The sequence below is a fragment of the Silene latifolia genome, chromosome 8 (genome assembly GCF_048544455.1).
Source record: "Silene latifolia isolate original U9 population chromosome 8, ASM4854445v1, whole genome shotgun sequence".
Taxonomy (NCBI): domain Eukaryota; kingdom Viridiplantae; phylum Streptophyta; class Magnoliopsida; order Caryophyllales; family Caryophyllaceae; genus Silene; species Silene latifolia.
Genome location: NC_133533.1, coordinates 6,620,419 through 6,635,640, shown reverse-complemented (window position 1 = coordinate 6,635,640; position 15,222 = coordinate 6,620,419). Strand labels below are relative to the sequence as shown.

Here is a 15,222-nt window from a genome sequence, read left to right as displayed (position 1 = left end):
GTGTCGGGTTGAATTGACCCGCGTTGTTGGCTACCTCTACTCACAATCATGATATGGACTTATAGTGGCTAGTCAAAAACTCACAATACATGGCAGTATGGCACTCAGCCACCAATCATCTAACTAGAATTGACGAGTAATGAAAGTTCCTTTTTTTCAAGTGTCACAAATTATCTCACTAGATTTATCCTCTGTTGGACACTCGTATCCAACTCTTTTAAGGTGGTTTGAAAGTCGATGACTTTAACTTAACTCGCTTATTTAAAAGGATGAAATAAGTGAGTACTATCCTAGAAAATTAACCTACTTTCTTTACCTTTTGGAAAGAAAAAAGTCACAAAAGTTGAGACTTCAATATTATGTTGAAGTTGAAATGAAATTGACACTTGTTGACTCAATGTACGACCAAAGACCATATCAACCAGTCAACATGAGGTTGAAATTCAAAATGTGTATGCCAAAGCCCAACAACGTTGTCTATTGTCCATCTCTAATTTTGGACTCGGACAAAAGGACCTTTGTTTCTTGAAAGAGTCAGAAAAATACTTGTCCTCTGGGCTAGACGGAGTTCGAATTCTCTGTCTCACTTTCGTGAATTAGTAATATTATCGAGATCATACATAATTAAGACGAAGTTTATTTAGAGTAAACGAGTTTGTAAGCTTATAATTTACTCCCTCTCATCCACTCCAAAGCTAACATAAACCCACTTTTTATGAGAGGAAAAATGAGTTCATGTTACCTTTGAAGTGGCTGAGAGGGAATATAATATTATATTCATTTAGTTGTGCACTAGATAGACTATTCTCGAGTTAAGTAACTTCAGAATTTAATTTCTCGTTTACTAACATTTCATGTTAGATAACAAGTATCAAAATTGAAATTTTGGTTGATGTTTTTGTTTGTGGAACATTTACTTTATAGGCAAATACCTTATTAAATATTCAGTTTATTAGTAGTTAAGACGAGGGTATCAATGTATCGTAGACAATAATTATCAATTCTTTTTAGGTAATTATTGCTTAACTACAATTCATTCACATTACCGATAGTGATTTAGCTCGAATACGCCTGCTTCAATATTAACCCGCCTCAAATCCACATGATCTAAAATGCATCAAACCCCGATAAAAACAAGTGAGCTTACTGAACTAAAAATAAATATAACCAACCTCAAATTAGGCTTGCCATGATTTAAAAAAAAAACTAATTGATTACTTACTAACGATCTTAATTCAAATCAAGTAAACGTTAAAGACTAATTTTATAGGTCGTTTTATAACAGCTAGACCCAAACATAAAACCAAAGTAATACACATTAACTCATGGGGATGGGGCTTTATCAACTTCATTTTTATTGCAAGCCAATTGAAAGCAGTAGGTCTCCCTTGCGACGGGTCGAATATTGCGACGGGTATTATGTGAGTGGAAATGGGTAGAGGGGACAAGGTGAGCACCCACCCCATGTGCTTTGTCTCTCACCCTTATGGGTTTTTTGTGAGACGATATGGTATCCGTCGCAAGTTTACGACGGATACCCTCCGTCATAAGGGAGAATTTGTGAATTGAAAGACACAATACCTTGATTATTCGGATTCTTAATTTGGTGCCACGTGTGTGGACAGGAGAGGACAATAGCCCATCCTCCGTGGACCTTTTTTTTCCGGAATAAACTACTTTGCCTCTTCTCCACGAGTTTATTAGTCCAAAACGACGCGTCCGCTATCCAGTTGTCCAAACACGGGTGAAAATTTTGTCAACGCACTTATTAGATAACTACCAAACACACTACCAAAAAAAAAAAAAATCCGTATAAAACCGTTTTACATAAATTAATTAATAGAAACTCACACAAAAATTACGCTTATATATTTGCGATATAATTATGCACTTTTGCTCTATTATAACCCGTCACATACATGATACCAGCAGTAATTGTAACACAAAAAATTACGAGTATAATAAACGTTTCAATTTTTTTTTCATTGCTCACGAAACCAGCCAAAAATGGGTAAACAATTCTTTTCAACAAACAGTTAAATTATTAATAATAAATCTTTGAGAATCCTTCATTTCCCATCATTATTTAACTGATTAATCATTATTTTCATTTATACATTTGTTTTTTTTTTTTTTTTTTTTTTGCTTTTTTTACTAAATTTAATTGCTTAAGTTTGAAGGTTCATGAATCATGAGATAAAAGCTGTATCTGTTGCTGTGATTCTACAGTACGTTTTTAACAACTTTTCTCCCTTTACAATCTTCCTTCCTTTTTCTTAACATCTTATTGAACATATTACCATGCTGGGAAATTAGCGTCAATCTCTCATGCGCAACAGAAGCAACTCGCAACCAACCAACAAGTAATGGATGAAACTCAAGGTGGATCAAATGTTTTGCCTCCTTTTCTTACAAAGACTTATGAAATGGTGGACGATCACGCCACGAACTCCATTGTTTCGTGGAGCTCGAATAATACAAGCTTTATTGTATGGAATCCTCCTGAATTTTCAAGCGATTTGTTGCCGAAGTTCTTTAAACATAACTTCTCAAGCTTCATCAGACAGCTGAATACTTATGTAAGTTAAGTTCCAGATATTTCACGTGCACAAATTCTCATATAAGACGGTCTCACAGGGTTCTTTCTGTGAGACCTCGCAAATTATATATTGTGAGAGTTTCATACCTAATGCTTTTTTTTTTGTTAGGGATATCTCGTGTATCCCTGAACTTTTTCGTTTTCTAAGGTGTACCCCACGTTTTTAAAAAAAAAAAAACTTTGACCGACAATCATTCTCTGTTACGAGTTCAGAAAACGGTAATTTTTTTTTTTTCAAACCAATTATCTCATCAAGGCCTGTTGAAAAAAAAAAAATTACCGCTTTTTGAACTCGTAGCCGATACTTATGGTTGGTCAAAGCTATTTTAACGAATAAACTTTGACCGATCATAATTCCCGACTACGAGTTGCCACGTCGGTGAATTCTTTTTCAAACTAAACACCTCTTCAAGACGGTCAATTTGAAAAAAAAAAGTTTTATCGTATTCTGAACTTGTAGCCAATTGACGGTCAAAATTTTTTGCAAGAAAAGAGGGATACATCTTAGAAAATAAAAAAGTTGAAGGGTACACGACAGAATATCCCTTTTGTTAATTTTCCTTGTTTAATAGGGTTTTAGGAAGGTTGATCCGGAACAATGGGAGTTCCAAAATGATGATTTTATACGAGGGCAACCGCGTCTTTTGAAAAACATTCATAGACGAAAGCCGGTTCATAGTCACTCCATAAGTAATCCTCGTGTACAGGTTAGCTCTAATCCTGTAACTGAATCCGAAAGACAGAAATATAAGAATGATATTACGCGGCTAAGACATGAAAAAGAGTTGCTTGTTTTAGAGTCGCAAAGGCAGAGGCAAGAAGAGCAGGGGATTGAGTCAGATTTGCGGAATTTGAGAGAGCGCTTGCAGTACATGGAACAATGGCAGTTAAATTTAGTGTCTTACTTGTCGCGTATATTGCAGAAACGCGACCTTGGAACCATTTTGCCTCAGTTAGAAAACTATGCTAAAAAGAGAAGGGCTTCTAGACCAGACCAATTTAATCGCGAAACAAGCGATGATGATACTATGAGTAGTCGAAAAACATCAGATTTAGATACTGCATTTTTGGAAAAGCTCGAATCTTGCTTAGTTTTTTGGGAGAATCTTGTGTATGAAGTCGAAGATGAATGTGTTGAATCCACAACTTGTGCCGAAAGTCCTGCAATTTCACTTGATTTGTCGAGGAATGCTATGAACTCTGAATTTCCTGCAACTGCTGAAACTGCATCAACAGCGCCGCCACAAAGAGTAAATGATGTGTTTTGGGAACAATTTTTGACAGAAAATCCGGGTTCTGATGATTCTGAAAAACTGGAATCGGAAAGTAGAGAACCCGGAGCGAAGGAGAAAGATATTAGATTAATAGATCATGACAGACAGTGGTGGAATATCAGACATACTAGTAATCTTGCTGACAGCATTGGCCAGCTTACTTCAGCTGGTAGAAGCTGATTTTCGGATAACAATTTTTTTTTTTCCGCGACATTGTAAAATTATGGTACTTGATTAATTCAATTCTTCGATAATTTTTACTTTTCAAAACGAGCCATTAAACTGTCTGCACTTTATCAGGAATCAAACTGCATGACGAGAAAGCCTCAAAAGATATTCTAAGGTGCATTAATTCTCACATGTTTACTCGGGAAGGGGATCTTTATCGGCGTAATAATCCTATCCAGCTCAAATCCGGTCTAAACCAGATGACGAACTTGTATATTCTCGAAAATCCAAAGCAGGACATAAACTTTTCTGATTCCTTGAGTATGAAATAATGTGAATGGCATTTGTTCCAAGATGATTGAAGACTCTATATAAGGGCCCCCCTTCATAATACCCTTTACTTAGTTCTAAACTACAAATGCAAGCCTGTGGGAATTAAGACGGGCCTTTTCTGTCTGAAATTAAGACGGGAAAATGCACCAGCATTTTTGCCTAAGAAAGAATTTTGCCATACTTCTTGTACTATCAGTATGTGCATCAATGATGTTATATGGAAGTAATGGAGAAGAGTATGTTTCAGCTGTCGGCGACCCGGGAATGAAAAGAGACGGTTTACGATTAGGTTTGGAATCATGGAACCAATGCAATGAGGTTGGTGAGGAAACTCCACATATGGGTAGTCCTAGGGTTGCTGACTGCTTTGATCTCTACAAAGCTTCACCTCTCAAAACTACCGGTTAGTAACACTAGACCCGAAAATAATAACCTGACTCGATCCTGAATCCTGTCTAATTCATAATGCACTTACTAACTCGAAAATGACACAATTTGATATGACTCGATTTGTGCAGGAAGGCAAAAGTGTTCTCTTTGTGAACTGATGCCATATGCAGTAGTCCATCGAGTAACCGAGGACGACAACAAGCTAGGAGAAGGGCAACCCTTTCCAGGAGGAGATCCAAGGGCACTTACTAACATAGACCTGTATGCTCCGACGAAAGAACTATACTTAGCATCAAAATGTGAAGTACAAGACACACCTAACCCATGGCATTTCTGGATGATCATGCTCAAGAATGGTAACATGGACCAAACCACAAACCCATGCCCGAGGAACGGCCTCCGAGTCATGGCTCAACCTAACCAACCTTCCGATGGGTTTCCCTGCTTCAGAAAAGGGTGCATGAACCACCCATCAATCATTCATAACTACACAACACTGCAAGGGCTTAACAGGACTACTCTTCGAGGAAGCTTCTATGGGTCGTGGGATTTGGATGCTCCGTTTAGATATGGGTCAGTCGGGAATGATAATACTTCGGCTTATTCGGTCAGCTGGGAGAAGGATGTTGGTAATGGGAGTTGGGTTTTCCACCATGTTCTTAAGACTTCGGAAAAGTATCCATGGCTGATGTTTTACTTGAGAGCTGATGCTACTCATGGATTTTCTGGTGGATATCATTATCCTTCCAGAGGAATGTTAAAGATTGTAAGTCGATTTTCGAGTTTTTCATTTTATTTTGTTCACCAACTGGTGTGAGTGGTAAGGACTCTCATCTCTTAAACAAGTGGTCAGGGATTCGATTCCTGACTCTTGCGAATGAAAAAGTCGAACTTGGGAGGAGTTAACCCATTAAACTGCCTTCAGTACCCCAAAGGAGATTGCCCTAGGGATATTCCAAGTCAACACCAAAAAGAAAAAAAAAAAAAAAAAAAAAAAAAAAAAAAAAAAAAAAAAAAAAAATTGCATTCGTGATTTTGATGATGTTTGCATTAAAATTGTCCTTGTGGCTCTCTCGATCATACCCTTTCAACTTTCAAACAGGTTCGGAAAATGACATGTTACGCCAAATGCTTAATGCAGATACCAGAATCGCCGAATTTTAAGGTGAAATTCAGATTGGAAGTGATAAAGGGAGGCGGTCGATGGAGCCAATTCTATCTAATGGACATAGGCAGCTGCTGGAAGAACAACGGACAACCATGTGACGGAAATGTAACATCAGACGTTACACGATACAATGAAATGATCCTAAACCCGAGTGCTCCTAGTTGGTGCAATTCGGAAAGTCTCCGCTTCTGCCCGCCTTACCACACATTCTCAAACGGGACTGAAGTTCATCGAAATGACACTGATCACTTCCCTTATGGAGCTTATCACATATACTGCGCGCCAGGGAACGGAAAATATCTAGAAGAGCCTGTTAGCTACTGTGATCCCTTTAGTAATCCTCAACCTCAAGAAATTGTGCAGATTTTACCTCATCCTGTTTGGAGTGAGTACGAGTACCCGACTAAGCAAGGAGACGGGTGGGTCGGTGACCCGAGGACTTGGGAGCTCGATGTAGGAAGGTTGTCTCAGTCATTATACTTCTATCAGGTACAATTATTTTGCGACTGAGTTTTTTCACTCTTTCTGCTAATTTTAACCCTAGCCGTAGAACATCGGTAATGATAATTTCACTCGAAAATTTCTTCTGCCACTCAATTTTGTGAAAGCATATGGAGTATCACATTATTTTAATCCTGCACTCCCAAAATACTCCCAAAATTAGAGTGAAGGAAGGAATTTCCGAGTGGCGTTAGCCCCGCCCTAAAACTAGAGGTGGCAAGCAGGTCAGACGAGTCGGGTCTGGGTCGGGTTATAACGGCTTCGGGTCATATCGGGTCAACATATCCTTTCGGGTCGGGTCATCGTCGGGTCGGGTCATTTCGGGTCAAATGATGTATATGGTCGGGTCGTGTCGGGTTTGCGTCCGGTCATTATCGAGTTCGGTTACTTAATCGCATTACTACAATTTTTTACTATTAAATTTAGTTTTTAACTTATTATTTGGTTTAATTACTTCATTATTAAGTCCAACGTACCAATCTAAACACAAAATCACTTTCATTATGATCAAAATTAAACTTAATAATTATCGGGTCATCAATTTAATCGGATCAGTATCAGGTCGGGTCAATATCGGGTCGGGTCGGGGTCCGGTCAGTGATAATCGGGTCATGCCAGGTTAAAAGCCGTCATCGGGTCGGGTCGCAATATTTTCGGGTTCGACTTGCCAGCTCTACCTAAAACATTCTATTTCCTAAACAGGACCCTGAAACACCCCCAGCTAAGAGGCAGTGGACTTCTATAAACATAGGGACTGAAATTTTCAAGGATCCTAATCAAGTTGCGGAATGGACCGTCAGCAATTTTGACGTCCTAGTGCCTAAACAATGAACTGAAAAAGCGCCGACCAGTTAGATCAACGGGTAAAAGGTTTTGGATTGTCTTCCACAGTCTTACTTAACTCGGTTCCGGACTAAACACGATGATGAATGTAAATAGAGATGAATTCCCACTTATTTTGCTATAGAAAAAAAATTACATAAAACTTTCTAGTTCCGAGGTTACATTCATGAATAATTGAATACTACCCTAAGTCAGATGGATCAACCTCATAAATTTATCCCCTGTTTATAGAAAAACTATTTCCAATGCCGTAAACTGAAGGTTCTTAACTTACAAATGAAAAGGGCGAAAAAATAATGGAAAAGAGAGGAAAAAATAGTGGGAAAGACGGAAAAATGGTGGAAAAGGGGGAAATGCTAACGACAACAACGCTACGTACAATATGTTATGCCTATGAAAATGAAAACAATTTTATTAAGGGACTATATGAGTGCTAAGATTGAACTTACAAAGAAGATATTGGGTTGATCTGACGATAAACTTATGAGCCATGGCGAGACTACCTTGGGGACCTCGATGATAGACATTTTCCGCATGATACAAGCTTCAGTAGTGTGTGAGGTCTTCGTGTACGAACCTTTAAACGAGATACCTGTACACACATTCAACAACAACAACGACAACAACATCAGAGCCTTAATCTCAAAATGATTTGGGGTCGGCTGACATAAATCATCCTTTAGAACCGTCCATGGTTGAACGCACACCTCAAAATGCGAAAATATAGAACTGTAGACACACATTCATGCAAAAAAAACATTAACCAAAATGGGGATTAAAAACAATGCTACATTTGAGCAACTTATGTTTTAACCTAAAACTTTGGGCTGATCTAATATCCCTAAGGCCGTAATCCATTTTCGGTTTCCAAGTTCTGTTCGTCTCCCTTTATTTCCGTGCTTCGTCGATATTAATGTTTTTTTATTCAATACATGTTAGCCAACCCCTGTTCTTTCAGGAGTTAGTCTTGTGTTAGAGTTTATTTCAAGGAAGTAAATTTAACTACCTACCCCCTAATCATCGCGTCCATAAAGACAAGTGAGTTTACCTTCCGTCGAGGTGTTCGGGATGTTTTCCAGCACAGCAAACTTCTGGACCTAGACTCCAACCTCCTGAAAAGTTTGGAACTTTCAGCATTAGCTAAACACACAAAAAAAATTAATTTTCAGACCGGGTACGGATCAGGTCAGGCGTTTCACGTCAGGTTAGCTTTGTCCAGTATACTCGGAACCTATTGTCTCTATAAACTACAATCCAGTGTCAGAGCATAAAGTATTACGAAGAAAAATCATCCAGAACAATGGTAGCAGAATACTCACAGATTCTCTTGCTCCAGCTTCTCAGCAATCGATACTGCCTTACGTCTAGTCCATGCGTTATGCTGTGTAGATCCTTCTGCATGTTGAATTACATGGGCTAGAGAAACCTTGCCCTTTACCAAACTTCGGCACTGATTTTGTTCCCAAATTCTTCCCGTCTCATTAGCTCGTGTATCTCGGAGACCCCTCTTCTCTGACTGCCCATGTATATCAACATGATCACCGAACTTTTGTTCCCTGGGAGAAGCTTCTAGTTCAACAATTTCACTGGTTCCAGTATTAACCCTGCTTCCTCTTCTGAAAACCGAACTTTCAGAGTTTACATTCATCTGGGTTGACCCACTCTCGGCTGTTGGCAGCACAAGTGGTGTACGACCCGCTAATCGAACATTTTCTTGAGATTCGCAACTTATTTCGATTGTCACTTGAGACCCAAGTACAGTTTCTATTGCTTGTATTAGATAAGGCCTCAACTTTTCTGCCTTAGATTTAGTCTGGGGTGAGCTGAACATCAACTGCACGGTTGGAGCTGCACGAGGAGATCTTAATTAGAGAATCAAACTAAATAAGCACGAGACACCGAATAAAAACCCCTCTGTTGAATCCTCGGAATACTCGATAAATTTGCAGACCCCTTGAAACAAAGAATATACTGAGTACATGGACGAAATCAATCTAAAGAAGAATGAATACCTGCACCATAACTGACGGAGATTAACTTCCCTTCTTGATACATGAACTCCTTCACACAACTAATTTCAATATTCTCAAGCACCTCCAACCAAATATCTTCAATTTCCGTGATACCTTTACCGCTGCCTATCTTTCTACCGGACACCCTACTACCTTCCTGAGCACCACTAGGGCTCCCGACGTGCTTCTTTCTGACCCCACCATCAGTTGATAAACGTCTCCCACTATTAGACACTTTGCCACGGTCCAAACTACTTTTCCTGGTCACGACCCTTCCATCATGTAGGGCCAGTGGACTGTGGTTGAAACTCGTATCTTCAGCAGATGAACTAGGAAGTAGATACTGTCGGTCAGGAGCAAGTTGAAGTAATGCCGCCGTTAGCCAAGTTAGTTTATCGTTGGACAATCTTAGCTGCTTCTCGGCTTCTGAGAGTGTTTTTAAAGCTTGACGGAGTTTCTCCATGTCTTCTTTGGACACTGGAAGGTAAACCTTTTTTACATGAGTCGCAGCAGTTTAGGATAACATTCAAAGAAAACAACTACAACAACACATCAAATGAACTCTTCAACAGCAACAACATCAGAGCCTTAATCCCAAAATGATTTGGGGTCGGCTGACATGAATATTCCTTTAGAACCGTCCATGAGTGAACGCACACCTCAAAATGCGAAAATATAGAAAAGAAAAGGTGAAAAACAAAAGGGGAGTGAAACATAATACAGAAGAAGGTAAACTTAAGGTTTTATTTTCGGGAGATTAGCTATGTTATATATACAAGTGCGGGACTCGTCATGACTCGGTTGTAAATGACACTACTAGCAAGTTAGAAAATATAAGGAGTAAAATTGTTTTACTTAACAGGGCAAAACATATCAAGTCTTACTTGGTTGTCGCCGAAAAAATTTCCTTCTCCGTCTTTCCCTGGCAAAGTCGTAAGTGCCAGCAAGAATATCAGTTATAACAGTCGCCAACTGGGACATCAATGCCAATGGCTCAACACCGCTTTCCATGATTTCCCTCAAGTTCTTAACAGTATTCACTGTGTCAGCAGAAAGAGCCAAATCAAGTAGATCTACCAATTTATCATCAGAAATCAAACCAACCTGAAAAAGAAAAATCACATTTTCTGTAGACACTTCAAAGTAGAGAGACAGCGCAAGTATCTCATATGCATACTTGTCTTTTACCCTTATGAGCATGCACATTTAAAGTCAAGTAGTTGACTACAGTCGGATTCTCAAAGAAACGGTGATTGAAAAACAGAAGAAAAGTATTGATATACATAACAAATGGCACTTCCCCAAGCGGTATCTCAAAAGGAAAATAATGTCGTGTGTTTTTCGAAATTCCCTGCCAATCATCCAAAGTCCAAACAGTTTCAGTAGCTGTCATAATAACACTAACAAACATATGGAACTAGAGGTGATCAAATTTTCCAGTAAGAAACGACTATGATAAATTGATAACCATGCCTTTTTAATTAAGGAACACCAAGAGACACCCAAGTACAAAAGATATCATAGCGGTGGCGCCTCTCTGCAAAAATGTTCCCATACAAATTTTGAATTCTGAGATTATGTTTCCTCATTGAACTGAGCATAAACCAATTAGTTCTGAATTTAGCAAGACTCTAGTCGTTTACATCAAGAAGAAAGTCTACAACAAAATTTCAGAATGAATCACACATGGTGTACGCACGGTTACACTCAAAAACACATGAAACAAGATTATTGACAGCAAAAGCATTACACTTGCAAAAGGCTCTCATTTAAAGTTGGGACGGGGTAAGATGTACACAACCTTTTCCCACGTGTTAGACTAAAAGCACAGTGGATTACGGCAGCTCCTAAGATGTACTCACCTCCAAATATTACATCAATTGTAACGAGCTACACCATGCAAATATAACTGATAATTATCACAATTAACATCCAATCATTGTTCAAAGGGGCCAATTATGGAAAACCTAAAATATAAGAACAAGGGGGTGATACAAAATACTGATACCCTTAAATCAATATAGTTGTTCAAAGATAGGGACATGCAAGGGCGAACAAGTTTTAACTTTTAACCACAGTAAGATAAATGTTAGTGCCAAACTTACCAGTTCCTGAACAAGAGTCATAGAGATTCTTTGCCCCAACAAGCTTAGTTGTTCAAGAGTCATCTCCGCATCTCTCAAAGAACCATCAGAACGAGATGCAATAAGCTTTAATGCCTCTCTATCAATCTCTAGACCTTCTTTAGTAGCTATCCACTGTAGAGCATATATTATATCGGCGTCTTTCAATTTGGGAAAGAAAAACTTCTGGCACCTAGATATTATAATATGCGGTAAAACTTCAAGACTGGAACTTATGAGGATAAACACCACACGTCTGGGTGCTCGGTCGATTACTTTAGATATAGCACCCCAACAATCCGTTGAAAGAGATTCACAATCATCAAATATGAATACCTTATATTGTGATTGTTGTTGGGACATCGCCATACTGTCAAGAAGATCCATCATGCTCTCAAAGTCAAAATTACTGACTGGACCAACTTCTTTTATGTTTCTACTTTTACCCATATCATGTGAAACACAAGACCCACAAAAACCACATGGTTTTGGGTGTTCTGGTGACTGACAGTTTAAAGCTCTGGCAAATATACGGGCCGAGGATGTTTTCCCGGTTCCATGCGGTCCGTAGAAAACATATAACAAGCCCACCTTTCTCCGAACTACAGCATTAGAAAGAGCTTGTGCAACCAAGTTCTGGCCGACCAAATCCCTGAATGTTCTTGGCGTGTATTTCTGAGTCAAGTTCTGATGTCTACCACGGTGTCCCCCCTTTGACTTGTGTTGACCACCTGACCTTACATCAGAAGCAAGGTCAGAGTCAACATCATGCTTCAAAAGGCTATCAGCAAATATGCCTAGCTCCCCGGAATAATCGTGGGCCCACGCACCATTATCAGAGCTCCCTTGTGATCCAAACCCATCAGGCAGTAAGGGCAATGCTTCAGAATTAGATTTACTATAGGAGCTTGACTGATCTGATGCTTCATTCAAATCAGAAGCATCTCGTCGCTGGGACATTTGACCGCCTTTTTTTAATTTTGATTCGGACAAACCACATGATAAACTTCTACCTGCCATGTCAATGAATGATTTACCTCTATCATGGATTCTTGACCAATTAAAAGGTATTCCACATCCATTACGTGGGGCCCTTGGAACGTTTTGCCCATCTAAGTTATCATCTCCCTCTTCCATGGGATGCCTTTGTTGGATTCTACCCTTCACCGATGAATTTGAAGCCACCGATAATTCCTTTTGAACCCTGCTATCCCTTGGGCCGGCAGAACCGATTGTTCTTTTTACCCTACGAAACTTACGCCTGTTCCCCCTATTAAAACCGCTGCAAGACCCACGAACACTTGGTTTCCCTTCATCTAAACCCTTATTTTGTTGGGGGAGTCTCTCATTACGATGATTATTTGAAGACATCACGCCATCACTATCCCCCGGGATTTCACTCAACTGCTGAGATAAAGTCTTGGGGTTGGCCTCCTGGCTATAATCCCCCTTTACACTACTCTTTCGGCTTCTTCTCTCAGAAGTTCCCGAAAACCCTCGCAACAAATCTTCGCCATTCTCATCAAGTTGCGGACCTTGGTTACCACCAGATAGATCACTCCTTCGACTAGATTCTTTTTCTCTCGTCCTCCTAATGTGCCGGGTGCCACTCTTGCTGCTACGCTCACTCCCTAGAGTTGTTGGGTGATTAATACCCCCAATCTGAAAACTTTCAAACTGCGGGGAACTGCCCGATAGCTTCCTACCATCCCTTGAATCCTCAATACCGACAGAACGTCTACCATTTTCAACCACTTCACTATCCTTAGCAAGCAAATCAGCAATTGCAGGAGAATGCCAGGGTGGGGGACTAGCTGAAGGATCCCTAAGAGAACGAGATCTCTGAAGCACAATAAGGTCCCTCATGAGGGACTTATCATGTAATATAGGGCTATGTTTATGCATGTGGTTTTTCAAATGAATACAATTAGTCAAATGTATATGGTTACGTAGATGATCACTGATATCCCCATTAGCCTCCTTAAGAATCCTATTTCGAACCGCTCTAGTCATGATCAATGCAGTAATGGATTTCGACTCACCAGATTTCCGAAATTAAAAAAACAGACCCCTGAATATGGCATTCTCATCAATTTCAACACCACCACAATCACAAATCTCCTAATTCATGTACTATACCACCAAGAAAACATGTGGTAACCCACCTCTTATATCACAATAATGGTAATACATTCATGAAACTAAATACCAAGCTCAATCATTCCACTCAAATTGATCTACTAACCACAATCCGACACCAAATTTCACAAGTTTGCCAAACCCCGCTCCACCGCAACGTACAAACCCATTAATTACTCGAAATTTCACTAAATTAGCATCCACCAACTTCATTCAAAAAACAAATTTATGAACAAATAAAGCAAACCCATGTACTACAACCAACCAACTAAATTAAGCAACCAACTATCCAAAAAACTTATCAAGATTACACCTTTACTCGAAAAACCGATCAATTTTCAGCCCCACCTTGCTTCCTCAACCTGCAATAAACCCAAAATAAACAAATCAATCAAACAACTAAAATCTCACCTTTCAGATAAAAAAAATCACAACATTGAAGTAAAGATGCAATCTTTTGCCAAATAATCAAACTTACAAGACACAAACAATAACAATAACCAAAACCCATGTAGAAAATTGGTGAAAAACAATGAAAAATGCTCTGATTAAATGAGAAGAATGGAAAATTAATCAATTTCTGAACCTGCAATACATCCCCAAAAAAAACAATCAAACAGCCAAAATCTCTAAAGATACAATCTTTTGACACATAATCAACCTTACAAGACAAAAACACATACAATAACCAAAACCCATGTAGAAAATTGATGACAAACGGTATTAATAATAGGACGGATATGCCCGTTTTAAGAGAGACTAACTGATGTAAGCAAGAAAAGTGGGCAAGATAATCACCTGAATCAGAAGCAAAGGTGGTATCTTTACTTGTATTTATAGGTATACAATATAAATCAATCTTAAGACGGATAAACCCGTCTTATATATATTCTTTTTCCTTGCTTTCACCACCAAAGAACTATACAATAAAGTCAGCAACCTCAGATCTCTTGTGTGATCTTAAGTAGTACTCTTAACTACTGAATCTACAACTTTTTTCACATGAATAATTTGACCAAAACATTTCTTTTCTTTGTTTTTCACATGAAAGTGATAGTGGCAAGTTGCAAAAATTTAACAAAAGAAAAAACACAAAACACAAAAACAAAAGGAGGTGTTGGGTTTTGCAGGAGAGTGAGTGTAGTGTAGTGCAGTGAAGTGATGTGGGGTCTAGATGGGGTCCACTAAAAGTCAGGAGCCACGTGGATTTTTGCATCCTAGCCGTTTGATTATTTGTGGGGTCCATAAATAAGTGGGTCCATGTCTTATAAGTCTAGGGCTAGGTGAATTGTTTGTTGGTGACTTGGTGCAAATGGTGCTAGATGCAATTTGGAAGGGAGTATGTAGGGAGGGAGGGGAGGATGATTGATTGATGTGATTGAGAGATTATTGGATTGCTCCAAAATTCCAAATTTTAAAATTCTTTATTTACCCTACATCAAAACTTTTACGGTTAGTCTTGCTGAAGACGGGTTGGAGCAAGTGACGGGTAATGTCACTCATAAAACGAATAGGGGGGACAAGGTGGGGGCACCCCTATGTACTTCCCTCTCTCCTCTATTTGGGTCATTTGTGAGAGTAAATGGTATCCGTCACTCCAAAGTGACGGATACGTGCCGTCACAAATGAAAATTTGTGAAACTTTTACTATGAGTATTGTGAATTGGAAAAA

The 15,222-nt window shown here is 39.1% G+C and overlaps 3 protein-coding genes across 3 annotated transcripts; 2 read left to right on the top strand and 1 right to left on the bottom strand.

The window, feature by feature from the left end:
• Positions 1 to 2,286: 2,286 nt before the first annotated feature.
• Positions 2,287 to 4,143, top strand: LOC141596190 (heat stress transcription factor A-4c-like). The gene is made up of 2 exons (XM_074416291.1): positions 2,287 to 2,579; positions 3,172 to 4,143. The coding sequence occupies exons 1-2, from the start codon at positions 2,367 to 2,369 to the stop codon at positions 4,051 to 4,053; spliced, it is 1,095 nt and encodes a 364-aa protein (XP_074272392.1). The 5' UTR covers positions 2,287 to 2,366; the 3' UTR covers positions 4,054 to 4,143.
• Positions 4,144 to 4,419: 276 nt separating this feature from the next.
• LOC141596189 (uncharacterized) lies at positions 4,420 to 7,418 on the top strand. Its single transcript, XM_074416290.1, has 4 exons — positions 4,420 to 4,777; positions 4,893 to 5,530; positions 5,906 to 6,421; positions 7,136 to 7,418. The coding sequence occupies exons 1-4, from the start codon at positions 4,516 to 4,518 to the stop codon at positions 7,262 to 7,264; spliced, it is 1,545 nt and encodes a 514-aa protein (XP_074272391.1). The 5' UTR covers positions 4,420 to 4,515; the 3' UTR covers positions 7,265 to 7,418.
• Positions 7,419 to 7,500: 82 nt separating this feature from the next.
• On the bottom strand, positions 7,501 to 14,948 carry LOC141596188 (protein STICHEL-like 3). The gene is made up of 7 exons (XM_074416289.1): positions 14,349 to 14,948; positions 11,394 to 13,912; positions 10,173 to 10,392; positions 9,289 to 9,765; positions 8,596 to 9,124; positions 8,325 to 8,388; positions 7,501 to 7,868 (listed from the first exon to the last, which is right to left on the bottom strand). Exons 2-7 carry the CDS (start codon positions 13,422 to 13,424, stop codon positions 7,776 to 7,778), a joined length of 3,414 nt encoding a protein of 1,137 aa, XP_074272390.1. The 5' UTR covers positions 13,425 to 13,912; positions 14,349 to 14,948; the 3' UTR covers positions 7,501 to 7,775.
• Between the last annotated feature and the right edge of the window lie 274 nt (positions 14,949 to 15,222).